General features: G+C 30.7%; 1 protein-coding gene across 8 annotated transcripts in view; it reads right to left on the minus strand.

Annotated features, from left to right (window-relative positions):
* The window catches only part of LOC139087474 (insulin receptor substrate 1-like), a 198,899-nt gene that overhangs the window by 25,496 nt on the left and 146,878 nt on the right, over nucleotides 1-26,525 (minus strand). For 7 of the 8 annotated variants that reach the window (XM_070636282.1, XM_070636285.1, XM_070636284.1 and 4 more), the window contains exons 3-4: nucleotides 5,688-5,868; nucleotides 5,453-5,578 (exon numbers count right to left, since the gene is read on the minus strand). In XM_070636282.1, the coding sequence (XP_070492383.1) occupies nucleotides 5,453-5,578; nucleotides 5,688-5,868 (307 nt within the window). Of the gene's footprint in view, nucleotides 1-5,452; nucleotides 5,579-5,687; nucleotides 5,869-9,845; nucleotides 9,988-26,525 lie in introns of those variants that run through there. The other variant, XM_070636286.1, reaches the window with a different exon arrangement.

The raw sequence follows: 26,525 nt of genomic DNA on the forward strand, positions 1-26,525 counted from the left end.
CATACATGCAGGAGTAAAATTGACTTTTAATTGAGCTTGAATGCATTTTTATCAACTTTTTAATGATTTTGACTTTGATTTCTACTAATTTTGAATAATACCAATTTTTAACGGTCTTTTGCAATTCAAAATGAATCATATTTTATCAAAAAAATTTTCACTGAACGTTCTCTCACCTCAAAATATTTTTCTTCAATTTCTCACTCATTAATCCATCAAAAATTCTCATTTAACTTCCAAACTATCAAAAAAAGTGGCAAAATTCATCCACAATTCAAACAAACTTCTTATCAACCTAATTATTAACTCTACAACTATAATTTTATTCAAACAACTAAGTAAAATATAATTCTACGTTAAAAATTCATGATCATATCTCAAAACATTAACCATTTATGATCAAAAAGTCTAAAGTGTGGACTCCATCATATCCAACCAACCATCAAACTCAACGCATCCAAAACTGCGTTCATAAAAAGAATGAACCTTTTTATCGCTCGATTATTAATTACAATAACAACAAAACGTAGAAGAAGTAAATTAACTACTTTTAACTTTATCTATTTTATCAAGCATACATATCTACATCTCTGAATGAGAAGCCCTCGATCCGTAACAAAACGATAGGTACGCACATGCATTATGCCTCCTCCCCCCTCTTTATTTCACATAATTTTAAAATTCTTTTCTTTCACCGCTCATATTTTTCATCATTACTATGAAAAAATAACTTAAAATTCTTAATTATAATGTAATCATATTGAATTTACATAACAATGTGCCGTAGCTAAAAAGGCCATTAATTAACAACAACAAAAAAAAAAAAGCTGACTGTTTTCATTTAAATTTTTTTGTATAGTATAATCGAAGAACGAATGAATCAACGCGCTTTTTTATCAAGCACATGCAGCACATATTGTGTTGTTATTCGACCTTATTCATTATGGCATTTGTGGCTGAGTGCAAAAATAATTAATTGAATTATCTTCTCGTTATTATTTGTGCATATATATGAATTATCACAGTTTTATCTCTTATGGAAATTGTTTAATTGCTTGTTCTTATGCAGTGCTTGTAGTTAAATGGCTTGACAAATGGTGTAGAAATTCTATCGAAAATTTTCAATTTTTTTCACATAATGCGCTTCACCTCGAAAAGTTTTTCTCAAGTTTTGAGCTAAATTCAGCAAATTTATCCAAATATATACGTCCAAATCATACAAAAAAGTGGCAAAGGTAGTTTAAAAATCATTTCATCAGCATCTATCCTATTATTGAGCTCAAATCACTAAACGATCAAAAACCACGTGTTTTTCGAAATCTCAAAATTGAATTCAAATAAAACTTTGCAAACTACTTCAAATTGCACCATAAAATTTGCATGATTTCCTCATAAAATTATCAAGCCTTATTCACTTAAATCCACTTGTAGAAAGGAAAACTAACAAGCCACCAAGAACAATAACCAACAAAACAATTTTTAAGCAAAAAAAAGATGAAACACTTTTGATATCATTAAACTCATTAGCATAATTCGTGTTTGCCTCTTGTGTTGTTCACAAATAATTTTATTGTTGCTGCTTTTGTCAGTTTAATAACTTTGTATACACAGCAGAAACAGCAAGTGACTGTGAACTTTACCCGAAAAAAATAATAATAAGAAACATAAGAAGAAAACTGAATAAAGAGACTGTCGTGTTATAATTTTGATGATTATACACGACACATCAAAAGTGCACACTTTAAAATTCATTTCAAGTGAGCATTTCACTTGTGCCGTAGATATTCATATTTATATATATTAGCGTTGTGAGAGAATGAGCAGCACATAAGCACATTTGTATGAAATTCATTCATGATTTTTTTTTTTCTTCTTTTTTTCTTTCGGTTATTCACAATTCCGCTCGATGTGTCTCTTTATTCCCTACATCAGTTGACTGTAGATGTTATTTTGGCTCTATGTATTCGAATCTCACTTTTTTACATCGTGTGGTGATACTTATTTATGAATGAAAAACAATTCGGAATATGAGCTGGTTTTTTTTTTATGTGAAAAGGCTTAACTCATGTTGTGCATGTGAATGTTTTTTAAAAAATAGCATTGAAGTAGATTTTGAAGAGTTTTTCTTTGACAAATTAAAATTTTGAATTGAGAGGGGAAACAGTTAGGGTAACTGGATGGATTTTAATTATTGATGATTGGAATTTTAGGCAATTAGAAGATTAGCTTCATTTTCCACGGGCACCGTAGTGGTATTTATGTGCAATAAAAGGGTATGATTTGCCTGTTAGAGGATTGCAATCCGAAGGAGAGTCTTCTCTGCAATTTCAAACTGTTAAGAGACCTAGTGAAGCTCCAATCAGTTAAGCTTGATTTTAGAGATGACAAAGAGCACAAGAGCAACCAGAGAACTCTCGGAGAGATGCTGTTGATAGAGAAAATCAAGCATTTGTCATTGAAAATTAGAAACAGGGCTTGGTCAACTGAGAGAAGCCACAGATCACAGATGATCTGTACGACCAGCTGAATGAGTGAGCAGTTATCACAACCGAAGTCCACAAAACCAATCCAAATGGCCTCTAAACCTTCAAAGTCTTCACAATCCCCCCCACAACCAAAAACCCTCTTAAAAGTTCAAAAGTGCACATAAGTACCTAAAGTCCATCTAACGAGCATTCATACGAATTGACTGAATAGAAAAAAAAAACTCTTTTTTTTACGACTTCATCATGACTACTAATTATAAATGTCAGCCATAAAATGATTGTTAAAAATAGATTGAATGTCGACTTGAGCTTATTTGCATTGTTTACTCGTTTTCTAGTCTTGATTTGAAACAGTAAAAAACATATCACTGTCTTGGTCATAAAACAAACACGATAAGAAATAAAATATATAGTTTTAGAATTATTTTTCAATTCTTTTTATTCTGGTGTTGCAAATCAGAAAATTTCCATTTTCATTTAAGTTGTGATTTGCAAATTTTGTTTTTTGGTTTCTATTAGTCTTTCTAGGGCACTAGTGGTTTTCCATTTGAATACAGATTGAATAAACATGAATCCTTAGGATGACTTTCGGATAACATGTTCAAGGTTGATGAGGATTTGTTGTTTTCTGCAGTTTTGAGATTATATTGATGAATTTTAGGTTTGAGACTCTAGGATAGACATTGAGTATGGTCTCAATATGGAGCATACTTAACTATAATGATTAAATTAACTCAATAGCAGTCTTATTCAAGTGAGTATGCTCATTATCTGTTAAGGTATAACTGAATTTAGAGGTTAATACTCAAAAATCCTTAAGCTTCTCCTTAAAATCAACAAAAATCCAACTCAATCCCTCAAAATTCATCCCAAAATCACCCCAACGGTCTCTCCAACAACAGCATCAACATGAAAGATTGCGAAATTTTATTTCTGGTCAATGAATCTCTTTTTTTACCCAAATCACATATTTATCCAAATGCATACCACATATACAATTCCACAACATGGATGTAAACGAGATAAAGCTTTAATCTTTCAATCCAATTTTCCATCCTCTTAAATCACTAAGAAGCTCTTCTTCGTCTAAAGCTTAATTTATGACCTTCAAAATATCACACACAAGATAGTTGTTGAGACTTAATATTTATTCAACAACAGAGAGTCACGCAGACGACGAATGAATTGATATGAATAGAGAAGAGTAAGCAATAAGAAGGAAGAAGTGAACCCCGTCGATATGCTCCGGACATTTCAGTTGATAAATAAGAGAAGAAAAAAAAAATATTTCTCACGTATCTATTCGTTCACATCTTCCAGACCTTCTTCTTATTGTTATAGACGGTGGCTATTGGTATTCAAATTCCAATAAAATATTATTCAGAATTATCAACACATATCGCTTATGTTCCTTCTTCTTGTGTTGTTTAGTTATTTATTTATTTTTTTTTTGTATTCTTAGAATTTTGCGGCACAATCTCTTATTGGCTTCGCGAAAACAATCTTTATTTTTTTGTGTGCTTGTGTGTCTTCATGATTGTTATTGTTTCCTTGCCTCATTGGCTGAAGACCATTAAGTATGATAATTTAATTACTTCAAGTGAAATCATTCAAAGCTGGTCATATAAATTAAGCAATTAGAGAATTAATTCGTGGTATTCTTTTGCATGAATCAATAACAATTAAAATAGACAATAACAATAAGAGAGTTTTGTGATTTAATGAATTGTGAAGATTTCAGGGGTGTGGAATTGAAGTTTTTTGAGGCTTTGGTGACTATGAAGAGTATTAAATTATTTGAGGCAGATTTAGATAGGATTAGAAAGCTTTCAATTACTTCAGAGAGCCTTCAGTAGTCTCAAAGAGCCTTTAGTCAGCTCAGAGAGTCTTTAGTGAGCTCAGAGAGCCTTCTGTCACATTAGGGAGCCCTAAGCAAGCTCAGAAAGCCATCAGTCAGCTCAAAGAGTCTTCAGTGACCTCAGAGAGCCTTTAGTCACCTCAGTGAGTCTTCAGTGACCTCAGAAAGTCTTCAATCACCTCAGAGAGCCTTCAGTCACTTCAGAGAGCCTTCAGTCAGCTCATTGAGACTTTAGTGAGCTCAGAGAGCCTTCAGTCACCTTCGGGAGACTTCAGCAAGCCCAGAGAGCCGCCAATCAGCTCAAAGAGTCTTCAGTGACCTCAGAGAGCCTTTAGTAAGCTCAGAGAGCGTTCAGTCACCTCATTGAGTCTTCAAATAGCCCTCAGTCAGTTTATAGAGCCTTCAGTCACTTCAGAGAGCCTTTACTAACCTCAGAGAGCCTAATCTACATACCTCAGAATACCTCTAGTTACCTCTATAATCCATGACTCTCATAAATACTCATTTAAAAAAATTTCAATAAATTTCATTAAATATCCAAATTCACAACATGTTTATCCCATTAAAACACCCTACTTAAATTTAATTATTATCACTCAGGACAATTCAAAGAAATTTAATAAATTTTTATATTTATTCCCATCAATATGCGGAGGGCCATCGTGTCTATACACACGAAATATAAAACAAACAGTAAGAAAAAAATAAGAATATTGTAGACTAATTAATAAATTTAAAATTTAAATGAGAGGCCATAATCTAATGGCATGGCATTCCACAAATCGAAAAAGGAATATAAAACAAATTTCGAATTTTTTATGCCGCGGAGCGCGTACAAGAGTGATAAAAAAAATGTGATGGTCATGCACATAAGTCGAGAATTTCTGGAGTGAAAAATTATTTAAAGAAAAATTATTAACGACGTTAAATGTTTTGAAAAATAAGAGGTAATTAAATTAATGACTCTCGTTCGCCTTTTTTTTTGTGTTCATTCGGTCGATGTATATACTCAAAAGGCCAGTGACATTTTAAATAACGTGGCAAAGGAATGACGCTTCAATTAACGTCGTTCAACAGAAAAACTAATTAAATATGACGATTAACTTACTTGAGGATTATTGTGTTCATATTTTCAGCAATCATTGGATCGTATGTTTCCATCCAAATTTCACCAGCTCCGGTTGATGTAAATCTACCAACTTCTAAGTAGAATACACTTTGTGTTGAACCACATCTGATATAAAGAAAAAAATAAAATAAATATTCACCAATAAGTCAACATTCGATAATCAATGCGGGGGGGATGTCAAGTCGCTTCCTTCATCACAATCTTCTTTACTTACCGTCTCATATGTGCTAATGCAAAATCAACTTTATCGGGACGATTTGTGCCGACACTTGTCGTTGGGGGTCCAATTCTGACAAGTGATAATGTGGTATCGGTAATGCATACACGATATGGTCCAACAATTCCATAACTGTCGCCCAATCCTCGTCTGATAATGTCAACCTCCCAGACATGTTCTGCAATGAAAAAAATAAAAGAAAAAAATACATTAGAAATATGAGAAAGGATGTATATTGAGACATTATAAGAAGTGGATCCTTAATTAGTCTACAGTCAATTAAATGTGCACAGCATGAAGAAGAGTTAATTTAATTCCGACTCAAGGCTCACGATATCGCCTTACAGTTTTAGTGAATTGAGTTGTGATGGTTTATTAGATTTGGGGATGGGGGAATTTGTGGATGTATTGAGGATAAAGTGGATGTTTTGGTCGGTTTTGAGTTGATGGCTTGACTAGAATATAGATTTTATGTTCATACAGCTAAATAGCTAGTCAACTGCAAAATTAACCAATCCTAATGACCGAAAATGACTCAATCAGACCAACACCCAGCATTTATACCAAACCTCATACCATTAACCATTCAATTATTTCACCATCACCAAAAAAAAAAGCCAACATCCTCAAAATTAATTTCTCAATTCCTCCATTGAACCACAAAAAACTCATCACGACCAAAAGTTTCTTGACCTTACTTTTACTCTTCCACGGTCTGTCAACAAAACAACACGTAAAACTGATGATAAAATGAAAAATTATCATTCGCGAAAATAAAAAAAGACAACAAGCACACAACAGATGGAGCCAAAGAACAAAGAAAGCATGAAACAAGATAAATTTATCAGACTTGCAAATTTACATGAATCAAATAATAATATTTGATGAGAGACACAAAAAAAAAGTGTGTTATTTGGGATGCTCGAAAAAAAAAAGATCAAGTCATTGTTGTTGACTGCAATTTTTGTACTTTTTTGAAGAGTTCTTTGTCTTTATCTTTTGATGGGAATAAAGTTTGAGATGTTGATGGAAAATTTTGGATGGTTCTTGAGATGGTTTGGAATGTTTTAATGGATTTTGATGAGAATTAGGAGTATTATGGTGAATTAGAGCCAGTTGACCATCTGTTGGCTACCATGAATTGAAACTGGGATCATCTGGCCTTCGTTTTGCTCTCCTGAACTGCAGTTGGGACCTTTAAGCCTTTGTATGACTCTTAAACTGGAGTTAGGACTGTTTGATCTCTGTCTGGCTCCCTTGAACTGAAGTAAGGGCCATCTAGCATGCTTTTGACTCTTCTGAACTGAAACGGGGGCTATTTGACCCCTCTCTTGCTCCCCTGAGCTACAACTGAGCCATAACTCCAAATTATTATTAAATTGACACACCCCTCAATCTACAAACTACCATCAATCCATAAACTATTGAAATACCCCCCAAAAACTACATCATTTTCACCTCCCATCAATTCCAATAAACGAACTTTTAACTCAAAAATATAAATCAAATTCTTTTTATTCATCATCATTACTGCTTATTCCTCCAGAACACGTAAAATGCCAAATTTTTATAAAATAAATTTCACCATTTATAAAAAAAAGTCACACAACTGAACAGTAGCGGCAACAGCAGTAAGATATAAATAAAAAAAATTCAAATTGATGTCATTATGAAGTAAGCACGATTTGCAAACAATAATTTTCTTCCAGACGTTACGTACGCCAGCAGACACACATGATCCAATAGTTTTTTGTAGGTAGAAGTTGCACATTCTCCGTCATTTAGTCATATTTAAATTGTCAGTCGCAAGTTCAGTGCGACACAATAGAGAAAAAGGTGCAGAAAGCAATGCAAACAATTGTGAATTGAGAAGGCTGCGAACTGTTGGATATGACAATTCATTTGATAAGCTTTTTTTATTTATTTCATTTACATGAAGGTGAATTTTGTATTTTTTTTTGCACAGAGACTCTCAATACACAGACATAAAAAATCGCTGTAGTGTTTCAGTTAGTACACTAACCTACTTTTCATACATTCTGCTCGACATGTACCGATGTGTCGACCTACTTTTCATTTGCACTTTTTTTTTACATAATTTTTTGTTTTTTTTTTTTTGCTATTTTTGTTCTCATTGCTGTTCGACTGTAAATAATCGCACATAATGTCGCGGAATATAAAACCACAAGTTGATGTGTGAGTGAGATGGATGGATATTAAGTATTAAGAAGCATTCCAATTGACGCCACTTACATATTATTGAAAATTATTATAGAGAATATAATCCAATAAAGTACGAAAAAAATAAAACATTTTTTTTAAGCGCCATGGAAGTTCGTATTACAATTCATTGATTTTTTTCTACAACATAACATTAACTAAGTAACTATTACGTACTGCATATTGAATTTCATTCAAGAAAATTTCTTCTATACATGTGAATAGGCACATACAAACATTGAACGGGGTAAGGAAGTGAAATTATGAATAAAAAAGCATTACATTATTCATTTTATTGAGTCACTGTTATTGGGTCTTTTTTTATGTAATATCGATTACTATGTTAACACTAGTGTTGCTGCTTTATTGGGTATTTTTGTTGTTGGTCAGCTTTTCATTGGAATTTAATGACAAGTTATTATGGAATTTCCATTGAACTTTAAATTGGAGACACTTGACCTCAATTCACAATTGTATGTTGAGGTAGAGTCAAAAGGCTGATGGCTAGATTGATATTGGATGTCGTATAGAATGTCCTAGTTATTGAAGAAATTATTTTTGGTAACATAACAAAAAAATTTGGAATTTTCAAAATGGCGGACAAAAATCAAAAATATTGAATTTTTCGTCAAAATTGAAGATAAAATACTCAAAATTGACGAAAATTCACTCTTGCCACTCAATATGTTAAGAATATATTCAAATATTCACCAAAACTATAGCAAAATTCAAAATATTTCTAAAAAACTTTTCGAAGTGGAGAAATTTTTCAAAAAAACCAAAATGGCGACTCTACAAAGCCATCTTTAAATTCGAATAAATCAGTTAATTGAATCAAATTCTAGAAAAATTTATTTAAATCAAGATATTCAAATTTACATCAATTTTATTCTCATCAATCATCAAAAAAGCCTGCAACTCAACCATCAACAAAAATTTTTTTAAACAGTTCCAGTAAAAATGATTAATATGAACGATATGATGGTTAATTTCATTCTAATTTGTATGTCATTACAATTATTTCACCACAGATTGAGCCGTATACAAGGGAGAATGTTGTGGAAATACAAAAAAAATTTTTTATCATGATCAAATCGGTTGATATGTTGTTTTGTGTGTAGATTTTACACACAATTCACATACATTGGGGATAACAAGCGGGCCAATTTAAATAACCAATCTCAATTACATCTAATGATGTCTTTATTACATGTTTCAATAATTCAATTATGCTCAATTATGTTTGTCGTTTGACATTTCCTTATGTGAGTCATGTCCAAAAATAAAAATCATTATTTATTGGATTGAATAAAATAAAAAAGTATTGTGAGAAAATTATTTTTATTATTATTGAGAGAGTTGACCGGATTTTAAAAAACAAAACAATTTTTTTGATTATTATTTTAGAGTTAATTTGGCGATAATGATTGTTGTTTTGAAGTTTGCTGAATCACAGATGTTAATTATAGTTTCAGCAATTAAATTATTTAAATGTATAAAATTTGTTATTTTTTGGTGTTTTTCAAAACTTTAAAATTTGCAATTTTATGAAAATTTATATTTTTTAGTTTTTAATTTTTGATTTTTAAATTTTGAATTTTAAATTTAAAAAAAAATTCAAAAATTTTTTTGATTTTTAAATTCTTCAAAATGAATTAAAATAAATTTAGTTAAAAAATAAAAAATTATTAAATTTAATTTTCGTTTTGAGCTTTTGAAGATTTAAATTAATAAATGAATTTTAAAATATTTAAAAAATTATTTTTCAAATTGAAATTTAAATTTTAAAATTGTTAAAGCAATAAATTTGAAAAAAAAATTCAAACTAGTTTTTTAAAATCATACAAGATCAAGATTTTCAAATATTAAATTTTAATTCAATTATCAACAAATAATAAAAATCAAATAAAATGGTGAAATCCATTGTGACTTTACCAATTCCAATTTGTAAGGAATATCTTCTAACCAATTTGGTCTTTGATTCAATCAACCCCATTAATATTTTTTTCATTAAATAAATCACAATATAGTCAATTGTCTTAGAAATGTAACACAAAACTGAATTTATGTAAAAATTAAAAAAATCACAATAATTAAACTGATAAGCAAGCGATTTTGCCTCGATGTGAAACTATCAACAGTAACTAATCTACTGACAAATGTTTTCAATGCTCACAAGTATATTTTTTTTCCATAACTTATTTGTTTGAATTTCACCATTGACTTAAAACTTAATATTTTTGTTATTTTTTGTTGTCTGTAAAAATTGGTTGTATGCAACTTTTATTGCTTTCTAGAATTGTTTTTTATTGTTTTGTTATTCATTTTTAAAATTGTATTATTGTTTGTATTATTTTGCTGGATATGCTATGAGTACGTTGAAATGCGAATGAAGTCGACTTAGAAGTCAGATTTGTGAACTTTTGTATTACTTTATTTGTCAATTGTTGTTTGAGGAATTATTGAGGAAGTGGCTTGGTGGCGTAGTGGTGCTGTTCCATGATACATTGCACATCGACCGACCCATCAATCATGGATTCGAGACTCGGCATGGACAATTTTACATTTGTCCTTTTTTCGAACCATATGCGCTGGATATGCAGCTTATATTCTTCAAATTTAGACTATAGGCAGCAATGGAACCATAAAAGTGGTTCGGATCGAATCCAGAACCTTGTCAATAATTCATCAAAATTCAGTATTTTAATACAAAATCTTAAAATTTGACAATAACATTTCAATCTAATTCTCATCCAATTTCCACTACAACATCCACTAAAATAATCATCATAACAAAAAAACACAAAGATGAAGATTGATGTGTAGCACATGAACAACAGTTCCCGACTTAGAATAGAAAAATTGAAAGATAAAAATTCTCTTCTCTTTTTTCTTTTATTTCCTATTTACATTTGATTAAATGAACTTTATGTGAAAACTATCACGTAACGCAAACAAGTCATTTCCAAATGATGAAAATTGTTTCGTACACAAGCGTGTGTGGATAAATATGTACAATTACTGACTCATATGATAAAATCTACGTCAGATGCTGTTTTTGTTATTTTGTGGATGCTAAAAAGTGAATAATATCTGCTGGCTTTCTCGTGTGGGTTTTTTGTTTTTCGTGAATGATTTTACTTTGTTAATTGATTTGTTGCAGGTGCAGTTTTGGAGGTTTTAGGTTAGGTAAATAGATTTTTTGGTAAATATGTTGATTGTTGAAAATTGTTTTTCAAAATTTGAAGGTTATTTGCACAAAAACTTTGATTTTGTGCTTTAAATTGTCAACTTAATGAACTCAGCCCTTCTCAATGGATGTTTGCCATCTTTTTGAAGCACAAAATGCAAAAACTTTGAAATAAAAGTAAGCAAATCTTTTGAAAATCACAAGCAAAAGTTAAATATGAGAGCATCATTGACTATGGATTAAACATTCTCAAAACTCAAAAATTTAAATTCCAAAAATTCGTTTCTCAAAAATTCAAACTAAGACAAAAATTTCCATAAAAATCCAATCAATTTATCCCTTAAATAATGTCATCAATATTCCCAGATGTTTACAAACTATGATAGCAAATAAAATTCCACTCGACATTCTACAAATTAATAAAGCTCTAGACATAGTCTGCCAATTATTCACAAATGCATTTTTGCCTGCTCGAGAGTGAGAGAGTGAGCAGAGATATAAAATAACAAAAAAAAAAAAAAAATCTCGTAAACTAAAAATTACTTTGCAAATACTATCTCATACATTCAATTTGTATACGATGCGACCACTGCCGTTATTGACTACAAACGTGTGCTTACAGTACACAGAGTGAGAAAGAAACAGAATAAAAAAAAAATGCCAATTGAGTCAATGAATATGCAGACGTAATAAATTAATTGCAGAGCGCGCTATAATTTTTTTTACGAGTCATGCCATTTTGAGCACTTTACAATACAAACAGTACAGAAACATCTGACTAAATTGTTTACAATTTCATTAACAAAAAAAAAAAAGCTCAATTTGAAATGAATAAAAAAGCAAAAAGTTTTTGTTTGTTGGAATAAAGAATATTGAATTAGAGGTAATAAGGTGAGTTGTGACGCCAGTCATACAATATATTGTTGTTTTTGATGCCATTACATGCACAATTTTTTTGATTGAAATTCTAGGAAGTACTTAAACGTCACGATATATATGGCGCGGAAAGTTCTTTTGCATGCAACATTTTATGTCATTTTTTATCTAATCAGAAAAATGAATTATTGCAGGCGCCTTATAAGGAACAAATAAATGGGGAATTTGTGTGTTGATAAAGAAAAAAAAAATAACGTAAACGTGATATTTCGTCGATTGAGATCAATTGAAAAATAATTGGAAAACATTAAGCTTTTTGCTGTTTTGCTGAGTGATTTATTGACTTGTTGTTATTTTGGAATTGGAGGAAAATTTTAATGGGGGATTTAGATGGATTTATATGAGCGGATATTCGCTTAATTTTGCAATTTTTTCTTAATTTTTTTTATCAAATTATCTCAAAATTTCATCCAAAAAAATCCAAAATTCCTCCAAATTTGACCTTAATCGCTTTCTCAAAACCCCCCGCCAATTCCACCTTGTGCTACATTCTCAAAAACATTTCCTCGCAAAACATCAAATGTTAAGCCATTTAAGCTTCAACCCAAAAAAGTATTACCGACGAAATTCCACTTAACGGTCATAAAACCTTCAAACATGACATCCAACAAAAACTTATTTAGCACTGAATTGTCAAAAAAATCTCAAAGATTTTTCTTCTTACTTCCTTTCTACGCAATTTTTCCATCAATCATATACAAAGATATTGCGTAGACAACTAGTTTCTTTTACTTCTTAATTCTACTTCTTTAAAAATAACTGTAAATCAAATAGAAATATTAAGAACATCAGTCGTCAACATTTTTCGTATGAATATTCATGGTAGGACTATTAAAGAATTGTCATTTGACAGTTAGATATGTCACATTTCGCCAACAGCACGCACAAATAAATGACATACTTATTTATAAGGAAATATGCTGTATTTCATGGAAATGTGACGCATTTTTGGATAACTGTCATAAATTATTCAAAATTTTCAAGGCAAATTTTTCTCATATTTCGATTTATTTCGCAAAATTTAACTTAATGAAGCCATTTAATGCAAATATCTGTCGATAAATCAAATCTATAAAATGGCAAAGTTAATCTCAACAAGATTAAAGCACGATAAACAAGCTCAAAGTCTAATTGTTAAGCAAAACATCTAAATGTAAACAAAGCCACGTGTTTTTCTTACAGAAAAAAGTTACTAAACAAAAAAATTGTTGTTTTTACTATGAAAACGCTTTGCAAAGAAGAGAGAAAGAATGTAAAACACGCCTAAAGAACTGAAAAAAACTGCGTAGTTATACCGTTTAAATATCATTTCAACACTTTAGCGATTCGTGACCTCGATATGGTTTCAAATTCCAATTTTTTTATTTCCACTCTATTCGTAATTTTTCTTTTCTATACTTTTTTTTTGTTTGTTTATTTGTTTATCTCTTCAAGTGTGGTATTTTTCATTCAGCTTGAAAGTCGATTTTCATGTTTTGTGGTCCATTTGATTGTTTTTGTCATTGACGAATATCAAATCACACACTCAAATGTTGTCATTGTGATAATATGACAGTTGCATGCATTAATCTTGAATCATGTTAGATGCTACCTTATTCCATTCATGCATTTCGTGATTTATTTTTTATTGGCAAGTTTTTTCAATTTTTTCATTTTTTCCCCTCATTTTTGTTAGTTTTTCAAATTCGATTAAAGCATTCTGGTCCATTTGGTTGACATGTGATGATTATATGAATAGTTTTTCGATACTATTAGACGTAAATTTCAATTATGGATGGTATTAGGGAGATCTCACCATTTTATCAAGTCCAACTATAGGAATCAGCATTGACTAACTTTAAACTTCATGAAAATCCATTCGAAAAGAGCAATGTCAAGTATTTCCGCACCAATGACAGACAGAAGTGTGAAAAAACTTCCCTTTTTTATACCAGTGCTATCACTATCAACATTACTTTTTATCCGTAATATATATTAAATTGTATGGAAGAATTATATTGGAATGTATCGAAGGACGGAAGACAAATGGCTAAAAAGTAAGTTGGAAATGAACAAGAAAAAAAAAATGAGACAGTAAAAATGAGGGGCGAGAATGAATCTATAAAATAGATTTTAAGTGCATGAGACTGTGTCGCTGTAGATTCAGTATTTTTTTTTATAGCCACAAATGCCAGTGGTGTTGGATTAACCGCATATCAAACATAACTTGATATAAAATTGTATGTGCATTACAGTCTATCTAGTTGCAAAATGAAAATAAAATGAAATATTTTTATAAATAATTCCTCAACTGCCGTCGTCTCAGTCTATTTTATGATACATTAAATTGTGTATTTTCTTCACAATTTTTATTTAAGAATAGAGGAGAGCATGAAAGAAATCCATTAAATGTTGCTTGGATTATTTGCTAAATGGCTGTTTGTTGCAGTCACCGTAACTAAATCTTCAAGTTTTATTCTCATTTCATGTGTCTTTGTTGACGTTAGTTTATAGTGAGCACATTTTTATGCCTGTTTTTACAATTTTTGTCTGGTTTTTGTGACATTTTGAGGAAGTTAACCTTTTAAATCATGCATTAAAAATTTTATTTTTAAATAGAAATGTTATTATGAGCGGTACTGCTGGTCTGGATCTAATTGTTGCCACTTTGTTCTACAATAATCCACATTTAAAAGTTTGAAAGAATGCTTAATTTTGAAAATTAGTCGAAAAAATTTTTCGAAGTGAGGAAATTTTGTCGGACTTCATTGACTTTGGATTATCATTAAAAAATTCAAATCAATTAACAAAAAAAAATCACAAAACCTCTTCATTAATGAATTAAAAATTTAAAGAATGACCAACAAACACAACCACAAAACCTCCATTATAAAATAAATATTCATTCACAAAAAAGAGTCATAATATCACTTCCGATTTTCATTCAATCTAAATTTTACATACGTGATAGATAATCATCATTTTTTGAAAAAAATAAAATAAAAATACTTTATGAGCGCCTACACTTGTATGCGTAGATTTAACATGAAAATTTGCTACACGTGCTATAAAAAATTCTTTAGACTAAACAACATTTTTTTAAAAAAGACATTGAAAAATAGTGATGATGATAACGAAGCATGTAGGCACGAGAATGTTCTATTGGTTGATTGTTGAATAGATTTTGGGGGCTCGGACTTGATTGTGGGTAAATTAGAGTAATTGAGATGTTTTGATCAATTCTGAGCAACTTTGTGGCATAAAAGGCAGAAATTTGCTGCAAAATTCATTCAAATTGCTGAATATTCAAGTCTGACCCCAAAAAGATCATCAAACTTCTTCCAAAAAAACGTAAACATTATTAAACCATATCGAATAACATTCCATTCGTGTGAGTTCAATTGCGACTGAATATCAATCATTTCGATGGATGTTTATCAGCTTCATCTCGAGATTACATCCACACGCAAAAAAAATCTCATTTCTTCCTCTTCCACGGCTCTGTATCCATCACAATATTTATACTTCCATTCATATACACAACTGTGTGTGGTTTTTTTATTTTGATATACCTTTTTTCACAGTCGGTCGCATAAATACATATTGTCTCGCTTATGATGTGATTGTGATTTACGTCAGTGGTGACAACTTTTTTTTTTTTACTTTTCACAAGCCTATGATGAAAAAAATTGTATTTTTTGTGCTCTGTCGTAAATCTCCGATTCAATCGAGTGATGAAAATCATCTATAGTATTTGGAACTGTGTGAGAGCATCAGCAGCAACAGGCCAAATTACTTGATTTATTTTTATGAAATTGTTTTCAAAGCCACACCATCATCGTCATCAATTATCACATGAAATGGAATTTATTGGACGACTTTAATCTAAGGAATTTTCAACTTTTGTAATCCGTCCTATTTTTTTTAACTGCTACCGTTTGTTGTTGCTCATATCAAAAACACATTTTTTTTCCAGCGATAAGCTGAATTTAATCTAAATCAAAAAAAAATGTTGTTTCTTTATAAGTGGTCTGGCGCTTGAAAAACGAATGAAGCACGAAATTGGTTATTGTTTGCAATCTCAAATTCACTCCTTCATTTTATTTTATTTTTCAGTACAGAAAAAGTTTTTTTATTTTTTTGCCATTAAATATTTCATTGCCGCATGAATGAAAACCGTTCTGAAAACGGTGAATAAATGAAACTTGTTAAGAAATGTCGAAACCAGAATTTTTCTTTTTTCCCGAGAGAGTGAGAAAGCTGATGATACACGGAAATTGAAGCATTTATGCTCCCCATGATCCTTGTTTTGTTGAATAGAAAACCTCAAAGGATGATGGGGTTGAAGACAGGGTGGGGGTGATGTAGAGAAAGTTTTGGTATCAAAAATTTTGAATTAATTTTATGGAAATTGAATTTTTGAAAGTCATTAGAATTTTTGACTTGATTGATAATTTTTGGGGAGGAGAATTTTGAATGTTTTTGTGATCTAAGGAGGAAAAGATGCTCATATTTAGATGAAGATGTTTAATAACAGGTCTTATATAGCATAAATCGGTTGATTGATCAAAAATTCATTATCAGGACAGCGTAACTTCGACTTGTTGCCATGACAGAGTCACACAAGTCTGATCCTAGATTATGGATCGATTACCTCAACTTGAGATGCTTGAAGGATGATAAACTAGAAATGCAGGAGTTTCACGAACGTTCAAAGAAAATAGACACCTAATTCTAATTCCAGACATACTGATTCACTTGAATTTTGAATATCATATCGATTATCATCCTTTGTTGTGTCTCTGAAGGGTCATTTCAAGCACTAGCTACAATTTGGACATCATTTATGATAAAGTCAATTATGAGGAATAGCTAGGGCTATCCTTGTGAAGATCCAATCTCATCTAAACTCCCAACGACCAAACATCCCTAAAAATTGCTTCGTCCAACTTTTCACCCACCATTTCACTATATCCCTCATAAAAACTCCCATTAATTCACACATATCGCCCATAATACTAAACAAAACTTTAATAGAAAATCCTAGAAAAATTATTATTTTCTGGATAAAGACATAACATAACATTAGATATGACATAAAAACAGAATCTTTCATTTATATTGACACAATATTGCCATGCATGCTCCCTCATTTTCAATCCCAAAAAATGAATCTAGAATGAACAAGATGTGCTATATACAAGAATAAACTCCTCAAGTCGTTAGTCGCAACATGCAAAATAATAAAATTGTATTGTTATTATTATTAATCAGCAGCAGGCACGACTCGAGAGTGTGAGTGGAACCAAGAAAAAAGTCTTATGTTTTGCGATATTTTATAATAGAAGCAATTTTAAGCTTTTAAATGGTAACGGTCCGTTAAATCCAGACTATAGTGATGTGTCTCACTGGTAAGAATATTGTACGTACAACATAACTGATGCCAACATCGACGCCGCGTGGTGAAATGAAAATTGGATTTTAAAAAGAACGAAAAAAAAAAGGCAAAAACCATTTAATTAGAGTGAAAATAAATTTCAATGTCTATCTTGGGGGCGAAATGATGTGAAATTTCTCTTCCTTGAGTTTCTTTTATTCTATATTCTTATGAATGAGAATTGAGTTGTGTAGAGTGGGTAAAAAATAAAGAAAAAATTATAAAATTGAAAATTAGCACTCTATTGGGTGTTACAATTTTTAATGTTGTTGTTGTTGTTGTTGAAAATTAGGGAAAAAATTATAAGCGAGAAGATTTTTCAATTTTTTTAAAATATAAATAATAACAAGGATACGGGTTTAAACTTTCGAATAAAAAGAGCAAATGGAAATAATTTGTAAAAACTAAATGGAGAAAATTGAGAAATAATTTAGAAAATTTTTCAGCATTTGGTTATTTTTTAATTGAATTTGTTGTAATAATTTGAAAAATAAAAATATTTAATTGGTGTTTTGAACTAAAATTATGTAAAATATTTGAATATTTATTATAAGAGGTCATGAACTGTTCATATTCGGAGGGATAAATTGGAAAAGTGTGGCTTGAGGCTGGGATGAGGACGGTATGGAAGCTAGTAAGAAGCTGGGAATGTTATTTATCCAAGAAAATGTTTCTATATGGTTTGTTGTATCAATAAATTGGATATGAATAGAACAAGTCGATGTTGTGCATGATTATAGAAGAATTTAGGCTTGTCCTGACTCTTCACTAGCGCTATATGGAGTTGTATCATGATAAATTGCATATCCGCTCAATATGCTACTACTATAAGTTGACAGTGCCTTAACATTCCCAAAATTTCTCTAAAATTCCTTCAAAAATCTGCTCATCATCCATTTATTGACAACATTCCTAATAAAAAAATTCAATTTTGACACTAAAACATAAAATAAAATATTTTTGATGACTATAAAATTCCTCATCATTTATGACACGATTTTACCGTCCATCATTCCACAATTTTAGATAACTTCACTCTCAAAAAACTTTTATTTGCCTTTAATTTTCCCCTTTTTTATGGAATTTCTTTTAAATTTTAAATTAATCATAAAAAAAAATAAGTTTTTCAACACCACCGATGTCTCAATAAAACGAAGAGATATTTTAAATGCAAATAAAATAAGAAATTATGTAGCAATAACACTAACAAGAGGAAGATCTTAAACAGCGAAAAAAAAATTAATGACAACTAAAAAATAAGTTTGTAAGACGATTTGTCATAATGTCATTAAAGTTTTTTTTTTTTTTAGAAGGAAGCATTAGTGGGCCATAAAGTTAGTATCTTCATTTCTTAATATCATCATCATCATTGTTGTTATGATCGAAGAAGAAATGTGACTTTTTTTATGGGGATTGAGGGATGAGTTGATGTGATTTTTGTGAGTTAAGGCGCATTTATGGGCATATTCTCTTGTATTAAGGTCTAGAGATCGAGTATACTGATCATTGGTCTAAATTCAATTAGATTTGGACCATAATTCGGATTCTGAACCACATAAATGAATCTTCAATTTGAATTGAACCCAAAACTTCCCAAAAACTCACAAAATCCTCAAAAATCACCTCAAATCCTTCTCAAAACACTCAAAAATCACTCCAAACTAACCATCCACAACACTATTATACAACAAAACCAAGCTGAGAAATCAATTTGAAATATTTATGGTGTTATATTGATTATTTATGACTACTTCGGTTGTTTTATCGTTCAAAAACATATTTATCGTAATTTATTTGTTGGAATTTAGATAACAAATTTATACATTTATAGTTTTTTTTTGCTCTTCTCTTTTCTCTTTTCTTTTGTCCAACTTTACAGTGAACATATAAAAAATTCAGTCATTTTCGTTTTCATCGTGAGACAATCTTCTACTGTAGTCACTTTTGCTTTTTGGTTTTTGTTTGAAGTAGCAGGAGCTTAAGTTGAACAAGTTTTTCTTGTACAGATATTATTTTGAAAAATTGACGACAAATTATCGACATGAAAATGTTTTTTTTTTTCACAATTAATGTTAAGTATTTCAACTATTTGTCTTTTTAGTGAATTGTTTTCTTATTTTCTTGGAATAGTTGAGGTGTGGATGGGTGTCAGATTGTCTAGGTTTGTCATTTGATTGGGATTTTAAGAGTTTTAAGAGGATATGAGGATGAAATGTGCTGATTTAGGATCAAATGTGTTCTATAGTCCTATAAAATGCACTTTTAAGAAATAGTAACATTGCTCTGATCCCTGCCCAGATTCAATTAAATTCATTCTTAAGCCAGACTTGTTCCTAGTCAGATCAGAGTCAACATAGTCAGCCCAGAGTCGACCTAGTCAGCCCAGAGTCGACTTAGCCAGCCCAGAGTCGGTGCAATCAACCCAGAGTCGGTCTAATCAGTCTATAATCGACCTAGTCAGTCCAGAGTCGACCCAGTAAGCCAAGAGTCGGCCTAAAACTGGATTTTTAGTCATTTCCAATCAGTTTGCCTTCCAGAAGTGAAGTGATTTGGGTTTTTAATCACCATCGACTTAGATGAGTCTCATAAATATCTTAAAATATGTATCCACTAAGGTCCTAAAGCTACTCAATTAAGATCTTAAAATAGCTCAACTAAGAACCTCATCTTTAAGCAAACCAGTCTCTCCAAATCCCCTGAATTTCCCAAAAATTCCTCACATAAATGCGCTCACATCATCATCATCAATCCCATCACTAATACCCTCAATTTAAATTACATAATTTTCAGTGTTTTTTTCAGAAACTGACGACACATTTTAATTTGTCACATTGAAAAATTTCTTTTAAAGCCTCTTTACTTAAATCCAATAAGAATGAATTTTGTTATTTTTTTCATGTCTTCATCTTCATCGTTATTGTGTTTATTTGTTAAATGTGAATGGAAGCATTATGCTGATGCTTTGTTGATATTTTTTCGTCCAATATTTTATGTCTGTTCTGTTTCATGGGGTACAAATGCGAGCAGCATCGAAAATAAGATGAAGTATTACGGAATTTTATTAAAAGCTCATTTAACACATTTGTTAATTGCTTTCTTGAGGTTTTTATCTAAGCTTGTCTGAAATTTTCTTGTATTTATTTATATTCGAACATGAAAAGTCTATGTTTCCTATCTCTTAATCCAGGCAATTATAAAGTCTCATCCTCTTTCCTGTTGCTTAATACTACTGCTCAAATGATGCTCTAGATGGTTGTTTGTTGTTGTTGTGGACCGAGCTGTAGAGATTCTTAAATCTTAAATTTTAAATCTTTTAAGTTTTTCTAAATTTTTGAAATTTCGAGAATTTTTCTGAATTTCGCACAAATTCTCCCCAACCCAAAGATCCCCATCATCACCATATGTCACCCGGGTCTATTTATCTTCAATCTTCATGATACAAATTGGCAAACGAGTATTTTATTTCAAATTACTTACAAGAAAATAAACACAAAAATCGTTTATTAGACACTTCTATTTTTATAATACAACTACGGCTGCCCGACTTTATAGCACACAAAATAAAAAAAAAAAGCTGAACGAATGTTTATATACATGTGTATTTATTTAAAGGAACTATTACGATTTTAGACATGTGACAAGCGCTTGAATCGTCTTTTCTTTTCTTTACTTTATTTTCATTCTTTTATTTATTTTTTATTTTTTTTATTTTCTTATAAAAAGCATAAACTATTTAAAGAAATAAATCAAAAAGTCTGTTGCAAAAATAGACGGAACGGAGATCTGATTCGAAAAATGCTTTTGTTGTCTGCAGTCTGTTGCAGCACATAGCTAAATAATACAGATACTTGAGGGAATTAAATTAGAGTAGATTTTCTCTATTTTTTATGTGTTAAATTATGAGGAAGAGATTTTTTGTGGATGAATGAAAATGCTGGAACGATAAGGATGTAGAATTTTACAATTTTTTGAGATAGTCTGGACGAGATTTCATGTGATGAGATACTTTTCAGTTGCTGAATTTTTGTTTATAAATTACTGTTGAAATGTTGAGATTCTTAATAAAATATGCAGGAGATTTAAGAACAGCTCAGAAAATTCAGAGTATTTTGTGATGTTTAGGATGAAAATTAATTCTCAACATTTTCTTGGTAATCCAGGAGATTTTCAGGTATTTTGAAGTTAATTTAGATAGTTTTAAGGATGAAATGTGTTTATTTATGTAGATATTATTGCAACATCATATGAGTTTGTTAGGAATTTATGAATAAATAATTCAACTATCTGAAAAGTTTAATGCAGCAAAATTCATATTTCACTGAAACAGTAAGCTCAAATAAGCTATAAAATAGTCGTTATAAGCCTCTCTAACGTCTTGTCATCAACGCAGAGACTTAGAAGCATCCTTTAGACTTTATTGAGGTTATCGAGTAAGTTGACTTTCAGGCTATGAATCAGAGTTGACAAAAATACGTTAAAGCTAGTCAAAGGCAAGATAATGTCAAGCTAGAGGATTTTCGCAAAAAATCGGGACATTTCTTAGTTTGGCACTATTGGGGTGCATTTTGACTATTTTGAGTATTAATATTCAATGAACGAGTTGCTGATAATAATTTAGTCCTGAGCTTGAACCCGAACCATCAAAAGGAAAATGTTCAAATTTTGTCAAAAATTCCAATATTTGTATAGAGCTTTCGACTTGTTGAAAAATCAAGACATTTTGAGGCTTTGTCGGGACACAGCAGCAAGGCTGATAAGAAAAGCAGCATGCCGGCAAAAATACAGCAAATGGCCGCTTCAACCTAGAGTCTAATTTTAGTAGAGCGAGCTAAGATTCCATTAATCAATTTATCTCTAGTTAAAAGCTTGACATTTATGGATCCTGCCATAAAATGTCTAGTTTGTTACTAGACAGACAGTCGACTTACCAAGTCCTGTATCAAAGTTAACTAATTTTAAGTATTGAAATTTTAATAATTTTCCAAAATCCCTACAAAATCGACATTATCTCAAAATGACTGTCTTCCTCACTCCCCTCTTAATTTCCAACACTTTTTCTTCAAAGTGTAAAAATTCACATCTCAAAAAATTTTTCTTTTATTCTCCCCATATAATTAAAACATTAAAAATCATCTCCTCATAAATGTCTTTTATATTCGCATTTCCTTCTTATTTAATCTTTAACATTATACGATATGACTTTTTTTTTCTTTTATTATGATTATTTCAAGTAAAAGAGTAAGGAAGAACAAAAAGACAGTAAGAAGGAATTGAGATCTTCTTCATGACCGTCTGCAACTAATTATTTTAAAACCCAAACGATGTCTCGTTTTTCATTTTCTTTTCTTGTTGCTCTTTATGTGTCGTGCATGTGTGTACTTTTGTTCACAATATCATTTTGGGAGGGAATATGAAGAAGTAAACCGCAGTAAAGATTCACATTTATAAAATGTATAATTGAAACTAAAAGTAAGTGTCAGATACATAACACTTTTGTGTGTCAAGTCGTCTATTAAAAGATGAAAAAAATAAAAAGAATTTTTTTCTTCTTTCTCACATCAGAATACTTTTTAAAATTAAGTGAAAAACTGGCTTAATTGCACATGATGCTAGACACTGTTTTCTTGTTCTTATTTTTTTTTTTGTTCTGCTAGAGAAATGAGTTAAATGAATTGAGGAAGTTGAGTAATACTTATCGTATTGTGTCATAATGTTCTTTGTCGATTTTAAACTATGCTGTGCACATTGGGTAGGGGGAAAATTTGTTATGCTCACCTAGAATGATAAGAAAAATGGAAAATTTGATTAGTTTTGAGAAATTAAGGATTTAAGTTAATATTTTTAAACTTCTGCGTGGATTAAGGTAAGTATTTTTGTAATTTAAGTAGAATTTTGAGTTTTTTTTTGAAAATTAGCATTTTTTACATAATTTTGATTAAAAAAAATTCAAAAAATTTCAAAAATCAATTTCAAAAATCCGACAAATAATTCTCAATTTAAAGCTACAAGAACAAATCAAGCTGCGACTTTAGTTTATCTGATTTAATTTAAAATATCATTCATATCAAATAGAAATATTATTATTATTAAGAGCGTATATAGATGAGAAAGATCATATCCGTTGTCTATATGAGAGCTTAACATTAAAAAATATTTTTTAAAATAAGAAATGGTTTCATTTAAGAAGAATAAGAAATGCATTCATATCCTTATGTAGGATTTGTTCTTTTTTTTTGCTCATTTACAGATGTGTAGAAGAGTTTTGGGGGGTTCAATTGATGTAAGTGGTTGGATTTGGTTTTCTCACAAGCTCGGCGTGCAGATCACAACATGTACTAAGGTGCTAAGTTGTACTAAATGCACTAGGCATATTAACGTTAAGACGCCAAGTTGTCCTGATGATACCGCGACGTCGACTCATTTTTATGGTGAATTTTCAAAATTGAAACCAATAAATCGATCATTTAATTGAATATCTCCCAGTCATTAACCGTATTCCCAATATAAACCCCCAAAAAAGCTCCCCCTTCACCCCATCCAAGTCTCCCAAACCCCAAAAATCTCATCCATAAAATCTTACATCATCCCATGCATCATCCACGATGAGACAGACAAAATCCATTGATTGCGAAATTAAAGCCAATAAAATTTGCATGCACTACGACAGAAATGATTTTTATATCTTACAGGAAATATGAGATGCAGACAAGAAATTTCAATAAAACATTTGCAATTTGATCCATTTTTTTCTTCACTCTCATCATCACTAGCTCGCGTGTGCTTTTTATTTTTTAAAAAGGAGCGAACGACAAGAATGGAATAGATTGAAATGTGTGAATTGAATGAGTCGAGAAATCGAGTTAAAGATGACGATAAGATGAAAGGAATGTGATTAAGCGATTTGAGAAAGTTTTATTTTTTTGTGTAAGAGCAAATTGAGGAATCTTATTAAATTTTTAATGAAAACTTTATTCGAATTAATCGAGAAAGTCGGGAATTGAACTTAATGTGGAATTTAGAATGAAAGGTGAAGGAACTGTGGATGAAATACTTAATATTGAATGTGTAATAAGTTTTGGATGACTTTTTTTTGTTAAGAACCAATTTGTTAAGATTTAATGGAGATTGTGTTGAGGAGGAATCTTAGTTTAATTGGAATTTAGAGAGTTTAGAAGGAATGCTGACCATTTGCAATCCTATTGAATGGTTTATTGGGAAATAGTTGATGAAATAGAATTCTAAAATGCATTTTATTGAATTTTTCGATTTTAATTGCTGGCTACTAAGGCTATAAGTTGATAAGTTATTGTTTTGGAAGCTGATTGCTAAGTGGAGCATTAATAAGACTCAAAGTTGTGTCAAAAATGATGAGAATCAAGAAATCTTGAAGAAATAATGGTCAAAGGATTGAGGTGTCTTCTGACTACCCGTTTGATCAACACGACCCTTGAAAATTGTCAAAAAGTTTAGAAGTCTCAGTGTTGACGAATTCTCGAGTCGGAGACCAAGATCGATACCTAGTGTAGCTCCTGGTTTCAAGATCCTTACTCGAGCTCTACTATTAGGTCAATTAAACCCTCAATACCCGCTTAAACGCTTAAACTCAAAACAACATTTAATCATAAATCAACAAATTTTCTATAAATAATAACAAAATACTCAAGAACTCAAACCCTTCAATTACCTCCTGACCCTCCTCTCCCCTCCCCATTCTCCAATCCACTCCAACTCAAAGAAACATCAAAATAAACAAAAATTCTCAAAAGTCATCGACTCTTAAAAATAAAAAGAGTTCAAACGAAAAAACCCCGCATTTCATTATCTATTCAATTAAAACTAATTGATTATGGAGAATTTATGTCTGTGTCGTTAAAATTAATTGATAATTTATACAAAAACACTATTTCAAAATTCGTCTCATAATTTAATCTTTCAATAAGTTTGAGGTTAAAGAAATCTTGAAAAAAAAGTCTAATTGCAATTTGACACGCAAATATATGTTTTTTTGTTGTTATTATGCGCTTTTTAGCCCAAAAAGAAGAATAAAGCGAAGTAGAACTGAAAAGCCAATGAACGGGAATCGAAAAAAAAAAAGAAATAAGAATTTTTTTCAAAGAGTTTCGCACGTCGTCTTTCACTTTCATCTTATTTGCAACATTAAAATTATTTTGTTGTTTTGTGCCAGAAAAAAAGACACCGAGTCTTGAATTTTGTATTTTTGTGCAATATTGTAATTATAGATATCGCACGGAAAATTAAAGAATCGTCGTCTGAATAGAAAAAAAAAGCATAAAGAAGGCGCGAGCGCGTTTTAAGTGTCTCACACTCGTCGCCGACGGGTGTTGTTGTATATTTTCTACTTCTTTCTCACTCGACTGTTTCTCAATTTTCTAAATATAGACCGACGACGATACATTTTTATATTTTTATTTTGATGCGTCTCTTTTTTTCCATAAATAACCCCCTCATTTAAATTGCTTTTCGTCGCGAAGGCATTAACGCAACAGTATGTCTAATATTGTTCGACAGTACATCCAACCACAGGCATGAAATGGGAGAGAAACAAAAGAAATTTTCTTTTTGCTAAGCGCCTTTAGTGAATCTTATTTAATTTCTAAAAGGCAAAGGCAATTCAATTGCCTCTTTGTACTTCTTCTTGATTATTTTATACTTCGTTTGTAGAGCAGTCTGAGAATTTTATTTGTGTTACTCAAAGAGTTGATGTGTGTCAGGATGGTGATGGGTGTCTGGATGGTCGGATTGTCTGATTGGGAAGTGGAATTTGATGTAGAAAGGATGCAAAAATGATGGTTGATATTAGGAATGTAATGCAAAAAGTACACGATGATAGAATAATATATCAAATATTATTTCATAATTAAGGATTCGAACCTAGAGTAGCAGATATTATTTTCTTAATTTGACATGCTTAGACTTCATTTAGTAAAGTTAATTTGGCAAAATTGCAATAAATTCGTTTAATTTTGAGTCTTTTTTTTGCTATAATTTCTCAAATCTATTATTATAGCTGGTATGGTCTATGGAATGTCATAAAATGATTTTATGGATTTTT

The sequence above is a fragment of the Chironomus tepperi genome, unplaced genomic scaffold (assembly GCF_022539635.2).
Source record: "Chironomus tepperi strain 1889 unplaced genomic scaffold, CSIRO-AGI_Ctep_v1 contig_123, whole genome shotgun sequence".
Lineage (NCBI taxonomy): Eukaryota > Metazoa > Arthropoda > Insecta > Diptera > Chironomidae > Chironomus > Chironomus tepperi.